Source organism: Macrobrachium rosenbergii, chromosome 54 (assembly GCF_040412425.1).
Source record: "Macrobrachium rosenbergii isolate ZJJX-2024 chromosome 54, ASM4041242v1, whole genome shotgun sequence".
Classification (NCBI taxonomy): Eukaryota; Metazoa; Arthropoda; class Malacostraca; order Decapoda; family Palaemonidae; genus Macrobrachium; species Macrobrachium rosenbergii.
The window spans coordinates 37,930,698-37,950,697 of NC_089794.1; the positions used below are offsets into that span (position 1 = coordinate 37,930,698).

At 34.1% G+C, this 20,000-nt stretch overlaps 1 protein-coding gene across 1 annotated transcript in view; it reads left to right on the plus strand.

The window, feature by feature from the left end:
- Window positions 1-20,000, plus strand: part of LOC136834983 (lachesin-like) — a 609,100-nt gene that overhangs the window by 561,496 nt on the left and 27,604 nt on the right. Inside the window, exon 7 of the mRNA XM_067097967.1 lies at window positions 17,712-17,853. Within this exon, the coding sequence (XP_066954068.1) occupies window positions 17,712-17,853 (142 nt within the window). The remainder of the gene's footprint in view (window positions 1-17,711; window positions 17,854-20,000) is intronic.

The following is a 20,000-nucleotide window of genomic DNA, read 5'->3' on the forward strand; positions in this document are numbered from 1 at the left end:
GTAATAATAATCCACAATTATATACATGAATAGTATAGCTATGGACAAAAAGTATATCTTAGTTTAACCAGACCGCTGAGCTGATTACCAGCTCTCCTAGGGCTGGCCCGAAGGACTAAATTTATTTTTACGTGGCTAAGAACCAACTGGTTACCTAGCAACGGGACCTACAGCTTATTGTGGAATCCGAACCACATTATTGCGAGAAATGAATTCCTATCACCAGAAACAAATTCCTCTTGTTCTTCACTAGCCGGTCGGAGATTCGAACTCGCGACCAACAGAGTGGTAGCTGAGAACGGAACCCGCTCACCCAGAGAGGAACTATACCTATGGACATGAATACAATACATTAATAGAACTGGATTTTTATTACATAACAGTTTATCACGGTATTGTGAATTTCTCATTATTATTATTATTATTATTATTATTATTATTATTATTATTATTATTATTATTATTATCCACCTTGACCGCACATTTATAAGGAATATCACACATATAAACAGAAAATAAAAAATAACGTCAAATAAGTCTACAAATAAATGAAAATAAAAACGATTAAAGAGAAAGAAGAGCCAATATTAGAATAAGAGCAATAATATGAAAAAAAAATCTTTATTAACCACATCGTCATTAATGGTGCTGATTTATTATCCGAATTAATTTTATTTGTGTCAATACTATTTCGGTGAATAAATCAATAAGGTAATTTTTTTATTCGCCTTGTAGTGATGAAAAAATAATTACGCGAGCTACACCTGTTTCGGTAAGAATTAAAAACTAAGAGAATTTTATAAAATATAAAATGCAAGATCAAACCTTTAGAAAACTGCAAAATATAGCAAAGAATCCCGTTATCAAAATTAACTCCAATAAAATACCTGAATTCCTATGAAGATATATGTTGATAAACAATTAAACAATACAGTTTCATTATACATGCTTACTGTATACATATACAGATATATACAGTATATATAGATGTATATGTATATATATATATTATATATATAGATATAGATGATATACATATAATTATATTTATATGTATATATATCACTAAATTCATATTTAATTTTGATGTATTTTCACTAAAAACTGGAGATTAAATTTACCTGAAAAATGGATAATCTGCATACATACATACAAACATACATACATACATACACACACATATATATACATATATATACAAATATATACATAATATATATATATATATATATATATATATATATATATATATATATATATATATATATATATATATATATATATATATATATATATATATTTTCTTCGTGTAAATATCCAGATCAAGAAGTGATTTATTGGTGATGGAATGTTGCTAGGTAAATGCAAGAAAATTTTCTCAGTCTTTTGATGGTGTTTACATTTTAAGTACTTTGAGATTATTTGGACTTTCTTTATTGAAAATAAAAAAGTAGGAATATACTTTTACGGTGCCAGATAGGAAGCAGGGAAATGCTTGAAAATTTATGAAGTTTTTGATAGAATTCCTGACTTTGAAATTAATTTGCGTTCATGTTTATCAATGAGGGTGGGTTGAAAATTCTGCGAATGCGGAAACGGTAAAATATATGATAATTTTTACAAATCTTGATTGACCGCCATTCTTTTTGTGGTTTTGATATTAATTCATCGCGCTATTTTTACAAGAAAATATGTGGCTGGAACCAGATGAATGGAATAGAGTTTGTAGCATTTAAGATTTTGTTGTGTTTATATATATATATATATATATATATATATATATATATATATATATATATATATATATATAATATATAATATATATATATATATATATATATATATATATATATATATATATATATATATATATATATATTATATATGTATAACAACACAAAAAAACACAAAAAATCTTAAATGCTACAAACTCTATTTTCATCTTTAAAAAAATAGTGCGATGAATTAATATCAAAACCACAAAAAGAATAGAGGTCAATCAAGATTTATAAAAATTATCGTATATTTTACCGATTCCGCATTCGCAGAATTTTCAACCCACCCTTCATTGAAAAACATAAACGCAAATTAATTTCAAAGTCAGGAATTCTATCAAAAACTTCATAAATTTTCAAGCGCTTCCCTGCTTCCTATCTGGTACCGTAAAAGTAAATTCCTCTTTTTTTGAAAGTTATTTTCAATAAAAAAAAAATCCAAAAAATATCAAATTACTGAAAATGTAAACACCATCAAAAGACTTAGAAAATTTTCATGCATTTACCTAGCAACATTCCACCACCAATAAATCAATCCTTGCTTTAGAGATTTACATACACAAATCATAAAAACGTTTACAATTCCTTCAAAACCTGTAGAAATTATCATGCATTTACTCCTACTCTATCTGGCACCGATACGCTTCATATATTCTTAATTGTAAGAAAATTTCATTGAAAAAATAAATTAAACATTGAAATTATAAACCTATTTAATTTAACCAAGAACCTAATATTAAACTTTTATTGACTTAACAACATTATAAGCCAATTAAATGACTCCATCCTTATTATAGACAGAGCTCAAAGTCTGAAGGAGCTATATGGAGGGATGGCATCGTCAACCATACCCCTTAAATGACAGATCAAAGCGATTAATACCGGGAGACGTGGCAAGGATAATCGATAGCCAATTAGAATCCATAATGGAGTCCATAAGCTTGAGATGGCCGTTTCTGATTAGCCATTCCATCTGCCATTTTGAATTTTCAGCTACGTGGCATCTATCTGCTCTCTGAAGCTTCACACGGAAGAGTCTTACAGCACACACTGACCTTTGTACAGCTTCACCTGTGGGTCACCTGTTTGTAAGTTTCACCTGTCGGTCACCTGTTTGTACAGTTACACCTCTGGGTCACCTGTTTGTAAAGTTTCACCTGTGGGTCACCTGTTTGTACAGTTACACCTGTGGGTCACCTGTTTGTAAAGTTTCACCAGTGGGTCACCTGTTTGTACAGTTACACCTGTGGGTCACCTGTTTGTAAAGTTTCACCTGTGGGTCACCTGTTCATAAAGTTTCAGCTGTAGGTCACCTGTTTGTGAAGCTTCACCTGTGGGCCACCTGATTGTAAAGTTTCAACTATGGGTCACCTGTTCGTAAAGTTTCACCTGTGGGTCACCTGTTCATAAAGTTTCACCTGTGAGTCACCTGTTCATAAATTTTCACTTGTGGATCACCTGTTCATAAAGTTTCACTTGGGAGCCACCTGTTCATAAAGTTTCACTTGTGAGTCACCTGTCCATAAAGTTTCACTTGTGGATCACCTGTTCATAAAGTTTCACCTGTGGGTCACCTGTTCATAAATTTTCACTTGGGAGTCACCTGTTCAAAAAAAATTTCACTTGTGAGTCACCTGTTTATAAAATTTCACTTTTAAGTCACCTGTTCATAAAGTTTCACCTGTGGGTCACCTGTTCATAAAGTTCCACTTGTGAGTCACCTGTTCATAAAGTTTCACCTGTGGGTCACCTGTTCATAAAGTTTCACTTGTGAGTCACCTGTTCATTAAGTTTCACTTGTGAATTACCTGTTCATAAAGTTTCACTTGTGAGTCACCTGTTCATAAAGTTTCACCTGTCGGTCACCTGTTCATAAAGTTTCACTTGTGAGTCACCTGTTCATAAAGTTTCACCTTTGGGTCACTGGTTTGTAAAGTTTCCTGTGTGGGTCACCTGTTTGTAAAGTTTCACCTGTGGGTCACTGGTTTGTAAAGTTCCACTTGTGAGTTACCTGTTCGTAAAGTTTCACCTGTGGGTCACCTGTTCTACAGTTTCACCTGTGGGTCACCTGCCTGTAAAGTTTCACTTGTGGGTCACCTGTTTGTAAAATTTCACATGTGGGTCACCTGTGTGGGTCACCTGTTTGTAAAATTTCACATGTGGGTCACCTGTTCGTAAAGTTTCACCTGTGGGTCACCTGTTTGTAAAGTTTCACCTGTGGGTCACCTGCTCGTAAAGTTTCACCTGTGGGTCACTGTTCATAAAGTTTCACCTGTGGGTCACGGGTTTGTAAAGTTTCACCTGTGGGTCACCTGTTTGCAAAGTTTCACCTGTGGGTCACTTGCTCATAAAGTTTCACCTGTAGGTCACCTGCTCGTGAAGTTTCACCTGTGGGTCACCTGTTTGTAAAGTTTCACCTGCGGGTCACCTTTTTGTAAAGTTTCACCTGTGGGTCACCTGTTCGTAAAGTTTCACCTGTGGGTTATCTCTTTGTAAATTTCACCTGTGGGTCACCTGTTTGTAAAGTTTCACTTGTTGGTCACCTGTTTGTAGAGGTTCACCTGTGGGTCACCAGTTCATAAAATTTTACCTGTGGGTTACATGTACGTAAAGTTTCACCTGTGGGTCACCTGTTTGTAAAGTTTCACCTGTGGGTCATCTGTTCGTAGTTTCACCGGTAGGTCACCTGTTCATAAAGTTCCACCTGTGGGTCACCTGTTCGTAAAGTTTCACCTGTTTGTAAAGTTTCAACTGTGTTTGTAAAGTTTCACCTGTGGGTCACCTGTTCGTAAAGTTTCACCTGTGGGTCAGTTCAGTTCTGCTCGTAAAGTTTCACCTGTGGGTCACCTGTTTGTAAAGTTTCACCTGTGGGTCACCTGTTGTAAAGTTTCACCTGTGGGTCACCTGTTCGTAAAGTTTCACCTGTGGGTCACCTGTTCGTAAAGTTTCACCTGTGGGTCACCTATGTGTATCTGCCACTTAAGATTCTCGATTGAAGACATCTCGCACGTCACTATCTTTCAATGTATATTTCCACCTGAAATGCTATATCTGCCATCTTGGAGTTTCACCTGATATCCAATTAATGAATGAGGACCCAATTTGGATTTTTAAGAAAAAGGCACCTTACTCCGATGGTCTGCCATTTCATATTTTTACCTGAACGCAGGTTACTGAATGAGTTTAAGAGGCATTTTACATTTTCACTGAATAGACTTAAAGAATGACCTCACATTCTGAAATTTTTAAATAAAACGATCAGCTATCTTGAATTCTCATCTCAAGATACCATGTGGATAAGACTCCTATGATAGATTTCTACTTTTAGGGATTTTAGACGAAATTATCTGCTATTTTGAATTTTCATCTTAAGTCATATGGATGCCGTTAGTTCTGAACTGTCACTGTTAAGCACCTTGCAAAGACAAGTTATAATAAACTACGTAGTTTCATTTTGAATTTTCATCTCTAGGAATTTTGTCTTTGATCACTGCCCATTAATGATATTTACTGGAATTATACCACACACATGAATTGCCATTCATGTGAGTCGTACTAATCCCCTTAAAACAGAGTATCACTAGTACCTGTCCTCTTAAAATCTAGTATTACTAGTACCCATCCTCTTAAAATCTAGTATTACTCATACCCATCCTCTTAAAATCTAGTATTACTAGTACCCATCCTCTTAAAATCTAGTATTACTCATACCCATCCTCTTAAAATCTAGTATTACTAGTACCCATCCTCTTAAAATCTAGTATTACTCGTACCTATCCTCTCAAAATCTAGTATTACTCGTACCTACCCTCTCAAAATCTAGTATCACTAGTACCCATCCTCTTAAAATCTAGTATTACTCTTTGCTATCCTCTCAATATCTAGTATTACTCGTACCTATTCTCTTAAAATCTAGTACTACTCTTACCTATCCTCTCAAAATCTAGTATTAATCGTACCTATTCTCTTAAAATCTAGTATTACTCTTACCTATCATCTCAAAATCTAGTATTACTCGTACCTACACTCTGAAATTCTAGTATTACTCGTACCAGCCCTCTCAAAATCTAGTATTACTAGTACCTACCCTCTTAAAATCTAGTATTACTCGAACCTATCCTCTTAAAATCTAGTATTACTCTAACCTACCCTCTTAAAATCTAATATTACCAGTGCCTACCCTCTCAAAATCCAGTATTACCCGCACCTATTCTCTTAAAATCTTACGTTCTACGTAAGCAGCAACTCTCTCTCTCTCTCTCTCTCTCTCTCTCTCTCTCTCTCTCTCTCTCAGAATCCAAAGCATTCCTCACACCCAGCCACCTCACAATCTATCGCCTCTCTCACACCAACCCTCTTGATACGTACCATTTCTCGTACCTGTCCTCATAAAATCTGCATATCAGTAACTGATTCGTATTTCCCTTCTCAGCTGAATAAAGAACCATTTATGCCTCATTCTTTCACTCAACTCGCATCGGGCCAATGGCCTTTTTTTGCTCTTTTATTTTACTTTTTTTTTTCGTTTTCATTTTTACCTCCTTAGCGAAAACAACATTAACCTTGTTTTACCCGCACCATTATTTTTCCCCCTTTCCTCGCATCCGCAGGTATATTACCCCATGTCGTCCCTTCGGCCTTTTAACCTAACTCCTCCCCCCCTCCCGTCCTACCTATTCCCCGCCCCCAACCACAACCCTATCTGCTCCACCTCCTTTCGACTCGAGAAGATTTAGCCTCTCGTAGAAGACGTAATAAAAATTGTTCGAAGTGCTAGAACGACTAATAGAGTTTCTGGGGAGGGTATCGGAGCCGGCAGCAGCCAGATCGGCCACTCTAGGATAAAGAGAGAAATACAATACCTCCTTTTTTCTTCTTCTTCTTTCTCTTCTTCTTCTTCTTCTTCTTCTTCTCCGCCCGCGTTCCGATTTTATCGTCTTTCCCATTGGCCGGGGGCGCTGAAAGGGAAAATTATGTCGACTTCTAATGGGGTTTTCCTAAGGAAACACACTGCTAAGATTTTCATGAACCAACAAAAGGTCTCGAAGCTGAACAATGACGACGAAAAAATAAAAAAAATGGAGAAAAAAGTTTTTCTTTTTGGTCTTGAGAACGAAAAAAGTTCAACCGACGACAAGGCACAGCTGAACGGTGGTGACGCCAAGGGTCACTGGCCACGTTATGAGAAATTGGTAAGTCAAATTATGTCAGTATAAACTTGAATTGAAAAAAACTTGAACTGAAACTTCTAGTTTAACTTCCCACCGGTGCCTTTCAAGCTTACTTAGTTTTAATGTGCATTTTTGTTACCCTACTTCATTTTGAAATGCATGATTCATATTTGTTTCAGATTTTGTAAGCGTATTTTCACTCCTGATTCATGTAAAAAGGGATGTCTCCTCCCATACTTAAGTATGAAATGGTTCATTTTAGCGGACTTTGGCTTTCAAAATGATGTACGATTTCTTCCTTAGGTATATTCTATCTATGAGTATACACTCCTGTTTCATTAGGTATATTCTATCTATGAGTATACACTCCTGTTTCATTTAACACAAAGATTTTGATGTCTTATCTGAAGTACTATCCTACTTAGTTTTTAAAAGGATATTTCCACTCCTACTTAGTTTTGGAAAATAATGTCTTCTGTAATGCACGCGTAACCGTGCAATAGAAGAAAATAATAAGGGTAACATTTTAATCGGATTGCGTACCGGATTTCAGCGCCAATGAAAAGAGACAAACAAGTACCATGATGATTTCAGAGAGATAAGGAAGAAAGTTAACTAATACTGGCCTAAGTGTGAGTCCTGACGTCACGAAAATTTGGTAACTTTTTAACTTTATATGTTATGAATTTCACAACAGATATCAAGAGGTTGAAAATTATAAAAGAAAAGTTTAAGAAACTATTGTTTAATCTGTATCAAAGTTTGGATATATTTAATGAAATTGCATCGATCTGTCATGTTGATAAGTTTAACCACAACTGCATTTCATGTTCTTTTTCATTAGCCCAACACGTACAATTCAGCATTTAATTGTGAATAAGTACATACATTATTTCATACTTCTGTTTACGTACTAGCATTCTGCTATGCGGTAGCTTGCCTGCGGTAAGTTAAAACCTTTAGGCTTGTTCTATGAGAATGTATGAACATAAAAAAGAATAAAAATAAAAACCTCGTTCTAAAGACATCCTTTAATCTTGAAAACCCAACAGTTTCGAGCCACCCTCCGCTACTCTTCAGGTAAACGTAAAAACAAGAATACAGATAAATACAAACGACAACAAAGGTACATAGAAAAATAGCAATAAAAATAAATATATAAGAATCAACAACATAGAGATCACTTAAGTCACACTAAACTGGCCATTTAGTCTTTTAACAACATTAAAAAAGTTGGCTGCTTTCAAAACATGAGAAGTAACAAGAAGACTGATCGTTGACATTCATACTAGGGATTAACTTTAACAACAAAGATAGAAGAATACCAAGAACTGGTTACTTCTGTGGCGCTTAATGCTTTTGTCAGCATCATGACCGCCACGTAATCATTACGAACAAATTCCTTAACTATCGTAGTCCTCTAAACCCTCTCCATCCCCTTCCCTCCCCCTTCTCTTCATCCACCCCTCCGTCTACCAATCCACCTCTCTCCATTTCTCCTGAACCTATCAGGACCAACTCCATTCCCCTTATTTACCCCAAAAGACCATACTTCCCCCTCCTTTAACCTCCCACCCTACTCCCTCCGACCCGCCTAAATCCACACTCTGGTACACGCCCCTGATCCGCCAGTCTACTCCCGCCCTAAACCCGCCCGTCATACCAACCCCGAAGCAACCCCCCCTCCCCGAAACAATCGGCTTTTAACCGAAATAAACTCCTGATAACAATGTTGAAATCGATGTATTTTTAATGAGCTCCTTTGACCGCACGCCGTGGCGGGTAATTCGTAGCCAAGTAAACGCAGCCACAGGCAATGAAATGCTGCTGTATAAAGAAAATAAAAGTAGGAAACTTATTGGGAAAAAAAGGCAAAGAACTTTCAGAATATACAAGAGCGGCTTTTGGGGGAGCTGTGGACTTAAGAGTTAGCAGCGCGGTGTAAGATTTTTCGGTTCGACTTTAGCAAAGGTTTGTAAAAGTCCTATGAAAATATTTCTCCCTTCTCCTTAGAGAACACAGCTCTGTTACAGAGCAAGGGCGGGGCCGTATGGGATAAAGAGTCTCAGAGGAATCTGGTAAGGGCGGCTTTCTACGGAGGTTGGAGAAGACCTCAGAGCATCCTCTAGTTGCTAACCTCTATATGAGAAAGAGGCTCTGCAGAAATTTGGTAGGACCAGTAACCATCAGAAGAGGATGACACAACAGAATCTCGGAGAAAACCAGGTAGATACCCTTCCTTATGGGAAAGGGTCTCAGGGTTATCTGGTAAGGACACTAGGAATAGCATACAATACAGAATTTAAGCCAAAGGCCAAGCGCTGGGACCTATAAGGTCATTCAGCGCTGAAAGGGAAACTGACAATAAGAAGGTTTGAAAGGTGTAACAGGAGGAAAACCTTGCAGTTGCACCATGAAACACTTGTTACTGAGGATGGAAAGTTTGATGGAACAAAGAGAATATGAACAGAAATAGTGTAAAAGGGATGAAAGAGGTTGCAGTTAGAGGCCGAAGGGACGCTGCAAAGACCCTTCAGTAATGCCTACAATGCACCACGAAGGTGCACAGACGGTACTATCCTCCTACAGGGGTAAAGGCAGTAAGCTCCAGAATAAAGTATAGCAAGAGCTACTGAAAGTACTTTGTAAGACGAGGAGTGAGAACCTCTCAAGAAGAAGGGCGGCTCCCTATGGAGGGAGATGGAAGAGGCCCTGGGTGTATGTTGTAAGGGCAGCTGTGTGTGCAAAGATGAGGGCAAGGCCATGAGATATCTACTATGGACATAATTATACCTAAGGATTTAGAATAGATCACAGAAGTATCTGGTAGTGGAAGCTCCTGGTGGAAGGAAAAGGAGAAGGCCCAAGGAATATCTGCTAAAGGATATTGCCTTCCAGGAGGATAAGGACACATTTGGAATACCAGGTAAGGGAGCGTCTGCAAGAGGAGGAGGAGGAGGAGGAGGAGGAACATTCTGGAATATCTGCCGGGGCAGGCTGCATTCTGAAACAGGGGGAACTGATTATGTAAGCACTGGGACAGGACGGCTTCCTACTCCAGAAGGGAACTCCAGAAGGGAGAAGAAAAGTAGTCTCCGGAGTATCAAGTAGGGGCCTTTGTTTGCAGAAGTATGAGGAACTCACGAACTCACACCCTTAAATAGTTACAGTAGGACTGTAAATATTTTCTGAAGTCATCTAATAAAAAGAGCCCTAAAAACACCAAAAGGGTAAAATTATGGCGTTAATTTATTAGACTTATATATATATATATATATATATATATATATATATATTTTTTTTTTTTTTTTTTTTTTTTTTTTTTTTTACTGTAAAATATTTTCTTTTAGTAAAAATTTGAATGGTCCATCTAAAAGCTAAAGGATGCAAGAGTAAAACAAGCTGTTAGATTTTTTTACAAACAGATAAAAACACCAAAATGTTTTTGTTTTTGAATGAATGTTGGTAAAATTATCACCCATATTGCTTTCTTGTTATATTTATTAGACTGTCTTGGTATATTTTCATATATATATATATATATATATATATATATATATATATATATATATATATATATATATATATATATATATGTATATATATATATATATATATATATATATATATATATATATATATATATATATATATATAGATATATATATGTGTGTGTGTGTGTGTGTGTGTGTGTGTGAGCGCGTCTTTGCATGTATGTGAGTGTGTGTGAAAAGGTGGAGAGGTAAGTTCGCTGCCAGTGGTAAATGCCCGAGGGATTTCATAAGGGTTAAAACAATAAGTGAATGAAGAGACAAATAACTTAATAGTTTTAAAAGAGAGATATCTCATAAAAAGTAGATGGATAAAAACTGAGAAATAACTTGACTGCCTGAATAGAGCTGACATTAGAGTAACAACGCGGATTAATAAATTAAAAGATAAAAGATAAAAAGAAAAAAAAGAAAATGGAACTGAGATAATGAAAAGGAAAATGGACGCAAGTACATCTCAGAAAACGAAATTTACTCATAATAAGTAAAAAGAAAAAAGAAACAATCAGATGAAAATTTATACGAGTTATCATAACAAACTGAGATGTAATAAGCAAAACAACGATGAAATAAAAAAAAAGGTAAAAAGAAAACCTTATTAAGACCTATTCAAGGAACTTAGAGAAAAGTATTGTGTGATCAGAGGTAGTTAACGACCTCGCCTCACCGGTAAGAGACCCCGAGATCAATCACACGGGGAGAACAACTTGGGAACGCTTCGAGGAAATTTATTGTGTCCCTGTGGGCGTACCCAGTGAATTCGGTCACCCCAGTGAAGGATAAGTCTGGCAACTTTATTCCAAAACACACTTATTACGAACAGTAAGGTTAACATCCATCGTAACTACTACAATTTTACGAAAAAGGCTTGTGTGATTATATATATATATATATATATATATATATATATATATATATATATATATATATATTATAATGTATCTCAAATCTAAGAATTCCCAAGTATGGAAATCTTATATATCTAATGTCCTTTGGTATTTTGAAATTTGGGATCTGTATAATAAATGTTTTAAGAAGAAAGATTCTAATAAATTCTTGAAACATTGTGACTGGAAATAAACTGGAAAGTAAATAAACTGGAAAAAATAATACTGTAATAATATATATATAATATATATATATATATATATATATATATATATATATATATATATATATATATATATATATATATACATATTATAATGTATCTCAAAGCTAAGAATTCCCAAGTATGGAAATCTTATATATCTAATGTCCTTTGATATGATATTTTGAAATTTGGGATCTGAATAATGAATGTTTTAACAAGAAAGATTCTAATAAATTCTTGAAACATTGTGACTGGAAATAAACTGGGAAAAAATAATACTGTAAATACTGAATCCCCTGAATCCCCAGAACAAACCAAAAGAAGTCAAAACAGCTGTTATGATATTATACGTTAGATTGCCAAGGGTATTCATGCTAACAATTTCGTAAAGATATGTGGAAAAACTTAAAAAATGAAGATCTAATAAATAATGAAAAACCTAAGAAATGAAGACCTAGTCCAGTAAGTGTGGATTTTCTGGGGACTGAATAGAAGACGTGTTGTTATCTCAGCCACTGGTGGTGTCAAGGACATGGAGTGTGAAATTATTTCAATTTCAAGTGTGAATTTCATATCTGGACGTTGTGCGTTTAAATAGTCAAGGAATCTGCGGATACGCTCGACTTCTTTGAAATTAAAAATGTTGCGTCGATATATAGTCGATAAAACATCGGTTTAAATTCGGCTGGGCAGATGTTTTGTTATATAGTCTCCCGGTGACATGAGAAGGTGTTGACGCAGCAATAGAGACGTGAACCCACTGCTACTCCATCAAAACCGAGAGTATAGTTTAGTTTTCAAATGTGAACATTAAGCCCTTTGTAACTACATTAAGCGTGGTCTCCAGACGTTTGTTTTGGCCAGATTGGATTGTTCTTTCACCCTCGATATTACCTCAGATTCTATTTGTTGTTTCAGCACTTGGCTCACTTGTGAACATTCAATGTACCAAAGGACATTACACACATAAAAAAGCAGTTCTTAGGAACCTTAGCTTTGAAATAATAAAAGAAAAACCTTCAAAACATCGAAAAATGTCTACCCACTGATACCATATGGGTGTGTATATATATATATATATATATATATATATATATATATATATATATATATATATATATATATATATATATATATATATATATATATATATATATATACAGTATATATGCAAGACACTTAGGATAAATATAACAGACTTTTTAATACTAAGAACAGAAATGATAACACGAAGTTAAAACTCCCCAAAAATGAGAAGAAAACAGGAAAGGCAAGAATACATAGATTAAAACAGGACCCAAGCCTCCATAATCAAACTCTTTATTTCTTTCTTTTTTTAAAACTCATTTTACGGCAAGCTCATTTGCATAGATTTTCTTTTTCGCCCCGACAGAGAAAAAATATCCTTTTTTTATTCTTCTGTTTTCCTCGGCCGAGTCCTATACTCTATACATATTCCTGTATACTGTATTTCCCGGATTAAATGACTCGAAAGTAATGCCATTTCAGACGGAGAGTAAAAGAAATGGCTTCGGATTTAAACAGGCGGATCAAGAGTCGTTTCCGAACATTTCTTGGCAATGCAGCCGAATAAGCCTCAAGGCCAATGGCCGTTGTTTATTGGCTGGATGAAATAAATATTTTGCTGCCTTCGAGATTTGCATACACACGCAGACATACTTTTCGTTTTCCGTTTCCTGCTAATGGCTTCTCGCTTTCAGAGGTGGTGGCTATGGACCGCGATATCCTACTGCCTGAATATTTATATGTACGCATGTATGTGTGTGTGTATATATATATATATATATATATATATATATATATATATATATATATATATATATATATATATATATATATATATATATATAAATATATATATATATATATACATACATATTTATATATTTTATAATATATATATAGACATATAGATATATAGATACAGTTACTTCAAACATTGCATAAGTTATTTTTAATTTTCAATCATTATGGCACAAGTGGGAATAACTTACAACCCACTGGAATTATATGTGATAAATGCACTTTCCCTGATCACAGATAACTAACTGAATTAAGTCACTGTTTCCCGTGCTCCAAACCTATGAGACGAGGGTTCGAATCCAAGTTAAGATGGGAACTCTTAGCATAATTAACTCCCTTTGAGTGTGAAATATTCCCCAAATACGGTGAATTTAGTGTTAATAAAGAAATTGTGGCTGAATTTCTGAAAGATATACCGTTTTCCAAACAAAGCCGTATTCCTGAACTGAGGTTTGCGTTCTAGAAAAGAAAAGACAGTGTCACTGCCACATTTATATTCAAAGCTTATGTCCTGGATGAACCCTCCTGGGCAGAAAACTTCCGCAACATTACCTGATTTATAAACTTAAATAAAAGGCTCATGAACAGAACATCGAGCCCTGCTGTATTCACCGAACCATTCACCTTAATTTTGAAGGTTACGGAGCCTGCTTTCTATGCCATTCTTCAATATCTCATCATCTCACCATGCGAAACTGACATTCACACCGCACTTCCATATAGGAAAGTTGGCTCAACAATTCCTTCATATATTCCAACCTTGGCTTCCATGAACAAAAAAAATTTCCTCCCAGTCTTTTGCACACATTCTGCTACCTTCCTTGCTTTACCTATTTTGTGACTCACCTCGTTTCTTATCCCGTCACCTTTCGATATTTTAATTATAAACCCCTTGGCAAAGTATGAATCTACTGCTTTCAATCTTCTACCGTCCAAATCAACAAACACATATATACACAAACACACATATATAACATATAATATATGTATATGTATATAATTATACTGTTTCCCTTAACAGAAGGTGGCTTCAAAAATAAAACAAGACAAAGACCACCGCTACATTCAAACTGAATCCTGAATAAATCACTAATGCAGAAAACCCCCTCAACAATTGTTGCTTGATCACTACAGCAATCCTTTGAACATTCCATACGCACACTGCAACTGTCTTGAACACAGTCTTTCATATATATATATATATATATATTATATATATATATATATATATATATATATATATATATATATATATATATATATATATATATATATATATATATATATATATATATATATATATATATATATATATATATATATATATATATATATATATATATATATATATATATATAATATATATATATATATATATATATACACACATATAAATATATGAATATATACTGTATATATATAACACATATATATATATATATATATATATATATATATATATATAAACTTATACGTCTATTGATAGCCAATTGGTTAACTTCACTGAAAAGACGTCGTTCCTCAAGCATTCGCAGGTTCGAGTCCACCTGGGGACGGATCGCCCATCAATTATACATTCCCCTTCGGTGTTTATTCCGAGACTGAGTGAATCTGATATCAAACGACATATGTAGCTTAACGTTTGTGAATATAAAAAATGTCACAGTTTATGTGAATATAATATAATATAATAATATAATATATAATATAATATAATATATATATATATATATATATATATATATATATATATATATATATATATATATATATAATATATATATATATATATATATATATATATATATATGTCCAAGTAGGTGAGTCTCGACTCAGGATACAATCTCGAAGGCGAAGGGAAAGGGCACCATTGTTACAATTCTATTATTGTGCCGACGTTTCACTACGATTGCTATAGTCGCATTTTCAAGGCTGCAATGATTAAAAAACTTCTAACAAAAAGTCACATTAAAACATCGATATATACATATAAATTATAAGACAAATAAAAACGGGGGGAATAGGCACAGCACATACCTAAACCGTAGTAGTAACAAGACTAAAACAAAAGTTTTCTCAACAACACACACACACAGATATATATATATATATATATATATATATATATATATATATATATATATATATATATATATATATATATATATATATATATATATATATATATATATATATATATATTAAATTTAAATGTAAATGCACGCAACTGTGTGCATATTAGTCCATATGCTTATACAGTAAATACAATCATATCAAACGTCTTGACTGTTGACAATATATTTAAACAATATTCATCGACATTAGCTCTAACAATTTATTAAGACATCCTATTCATCTCTCAAACGGCTGCATATCGTACTATCTTCAGTTGAAGCCGAAGTTACAAAGGGGCCACCATAGAAGAGAATAAACTCCAATTACGTATTTTTCAACAAAGGGGGTTCGGACCCCCTTTTAGTAATTAAAGAGAATTTTCAAAACAGTTGACCCAAGACATCAAGGTCGGGGAAACACTGGCTTGGCTCTCCTCCAGGACTCTAATTTTCGAATCTTCAAATGAATTGCTGACGGGTCCCTGCTATCAATTTGGAGGAGGGAATTTACAGGATGCTTTCGGTTAAATGCAATCATTTTTTCTTCCCGGCTTTTACGGCTTATTTGGGTAATTTATAATTTATCCCGAATTAATTTTCATTCTTGTAACTTTATCTCTTATATTTCTTCCTTTTTCTTAGCACTGTTCGCGTCTTATTTTGTTGTGATTTTTATTTGTGTTTGCCATTTCCTTCTTTCCCTTTTCTACTTGTGAATATCCTATCAAGCAGACGCTTCCTTGGTAAACTAGTAAGCTTTGATTTTATTCCGCAAAAATGTTTCCACGTGGTGAATATCAATTACGAAAAATTTCAACCTTACTTATCCATATTTATTATGCGAACGGATTTTAGTTTGGCATTAAAATATACAATTTTCTAGAGACATCAGTCCAATGGGGCCGGTCGACATAAATGGACAGCCCAGACATGAAAAACAAGGTGAATAAGACGGAATGGGGGAGGGGGAGGGCAGAAGCAGAAAGTGATTTCCAAAGCTGGTTACAAATCATCAACCCATTTATTGCATCGCGTACTTTTTGCAACACGCGTGTATGTACACTTAACTAAAATTATACTTAACACATCTAAGGCAAAACGGGCCGACAGACTGAAAATCTTTTGCATAACTAAGGTATACTTAACTTTTTTGTATTCACGATATCACTATATATATTCTGCAACCCATTTTATGGCGATAGACATCGCAACAAATTTAAATCATAAACACTCTGAAACACATTTATGACATACCTATTTTGCAATGCATTTAATATTTTTAAACTCTGCAAAACACTTTAACATAATAATCCCTTTGTAACAAGCGAAGAGCCATCTCTCTCACATGAAAATTCTATAAGCGTTTCTCATCAAGATTTCAAACTCCGTTAACGAATTCATATCTCGAAAATCATACGATCTATATAATCCCATTCAAATATTAATTTTTCTATCCAAAACAATTTTTGCGGCTTTATCTTGTGTGTTTAACAAGTTTAAGGTGAAAAGTTTTCTAAACTTTAAGAATATTCTGTAATTTAATGTGACCTCATTCAAATAATTAAGTTTAATGAACAAATATATCTTACAAGATTATCTAGAAGTAAATCTAATTACAATATTGCCCCTCAAGAAAGCAACTTTCCTTCAAAAGTTGGGAATAGGATGAACGACCTATATAAACAAAACCCAGAATTCTTTTACTTAGTTAGCAACTATGAGGTCTCCTATTTTCCCAGTTGAAGATATTTCAAATGAAATCTTGATGCTAATAATTAAAGTCATAAACATTTCAACAAATTTAACACATCGTCATCTTTCTCCCATTTTCCAAGGGCAATTAAAAATTACTAACTCCCCTACTTACGCGTCTGCTTTAATATTAATTCACACAAAAACTTCGGCCTATTCCCCAAAGCGATAAATTTGACACTGATAATACAAAAACCTGAATAAATGAATAAAGCAACAAATCTTACCTTGCTTATTTTTCCAATAACATATCTTTAATAATTCACAAAAAAACTGACCATAAAAGCATTCATAAAAACTCACCTTTCCAAGTTTACTTACAATATAGCTCCAGAACCTAAGTTCTAAAACAGTTTACCGTAAGAAAAAAAAAAAAAATTTCAACAACTGGAACAAGCCTCACCTTTTATTCTCCCTTTCTTCCCACACAGTCGCGCCATCTATACAGGTCCGGAACCAGCTGGTGGGATCGCCGCTCAACTCCGACCTCTCGCTCTCCTGCGAGGTGGAGGCTCACCCCAAACCCATCACCTTCTGGAAGAAGAACAACAACGAGATCATGATCATTGACGGGTGAGTAGTCAACGGGAGTGTCTGTCTGTCTGTCTGTCTCTCTATTGGGTGATTTTTCTCTTTTTATTGGATACACTTGCTTTGGGCAAATGCAGAGTATAATTCTTACTACAGGGTGTTGTTTTTTCTTACTGGTGATTGCCTGGTTGGGTAATTAAAAGCAGAACCTAATTCTTACTAAAAAGGTATGTTTTTTTTTATTGGCGATTGTTGGGTTAGGTCAGTGAAACCAGATCATAATTCTTAATGCAGGGTGTGTGTTTCTGTTTATTTTTACTGGTGATTACTGGGGTAGGTGAGTCAAAACATTCTTTCTTTCGGGTACTTTTTAAAGGTGAATTTTGGGCTGAATAATTAGCGTAAATACAAATCAGTCATTCCTCTCATTTGGGGAAGGAGTTACGATGGGCGAGCAGAATTGGACAATAGCTCTTTCTATTTGGTATTTTTTTCTAGAGGTGACTGGTGGGTTGAGGGAATCAAGACGAAGAGTCATTCTTTCCTTTGGGAGTTTCTTATGGATTAATGTCATTCTCTTGACCTCTTTTATTTTTCTGTAAAAGAAAACTGAGATGGCTTTGTCTGTCCGTCCGCACTTTATCTGTCCGCCTTCAGATCTTAAAAACTACTGAGGTTAGAAGGCTGCAAATTGGTATGTTGATCATCCACCCTCCAATCATCAAATATACCAAATTGCAGCACTCTAGTCTCAGTAGTTTTTATTTTATTTAAGATTAAAGTTAGCCATAATCGTGCACCTGGCAACAATATAGAATAGGCTCATACACCATTATACAGAGACCACCGAAAGATAGATCTATTTTCGGTGGCCTTGATTACGCGCTGTACAGAAAACTCGATTGCGCTGAAGAAACTTCAGCTCATTTTTATTGTTTTTTTCATTTGTAAGATTTAGGCTAGGTAAGTAGTAACAAAGAGTGATTTCTTCTCATGGGAGTTTTTGTAGTGACAGAGAGTCATTCTCGCACTTGGTGTTTTTTTTTAAATGGGTAAGTGTTGACTTGGGTGAGTCCAGGCAGCAGAGTATGTTTACATTAAGTTTTTTTAGTCATGATTACTGGGTTGGGATTGTAACGTCATCATTTTTATTAGGCGTGTATCATATTTGTCTCTTATGGGCAAGTATTGGGTTGAGTAAGTAGGTACTGAGAGTATTTTCCACCGAGTGGTGTTGAGTTGCATGAATAGGGAAGGGGCCATTCTTTTTATGGAGTCTTCTCATAGTTACAGTAAGCTTCGGGCAGATGAGTAACTGGAGAAAGAGGTATTTCTATCAAGTATTTTTTATGGTTAAGAAACATAATGTGTACGGTAATACTGCATTATTGTTTTTGTTGTTGCTATAATTATTACTACTGATAAATATATATATATATATATATATATATATATATATATACATATACATATACATATATATATATATATATATATATATATATATATATATATATATGTATGTATGTATATATAATATATATATAATCAATACATATATAATATATATCCAATGAAACTATATATTATATATATACATATACATATACAAATGATCCCAATGAAATACTAACTAAATAAGTATATATATAAGAAATATATATATATATATAACCTCAAGACATGAAATTAAAAATTCCAATGAAATTGTTATTGAAAATGATCTCAATGAAATACTAACTAAAAAAATAATACATAAGAAGTAATAAAAAGACATAAAGAAAACAGGTAACAGAAAAATAACACAGGGAGTAATAAAACTAAATACAAAAAATTTGTGATAATAATCATATATATATATATATATATATATATATATATATATATATATATATATATATATATATATATATATATATATATACATACATGTGTGCGAGGTCGTACAACGGCATTTCGATAAAATCTCAGTAAGCCTTTGTTAATTTTAACTTAAAGATTAGGGGGCTAGCAGCTTCATCCAAAACGACTTCTTTGTAAAAGGAGTAAGGTGTCTATTTATGTATATTACATGTGGAGGTATCATAGAACACAGAAGAAGGGAGAGAGTTCATAGACTGGCGTTGGAACAGAGTGAGAATCTTTAATCCTTGCATGGTGACTGGAATTATATAGCCCAACGGGTGTTT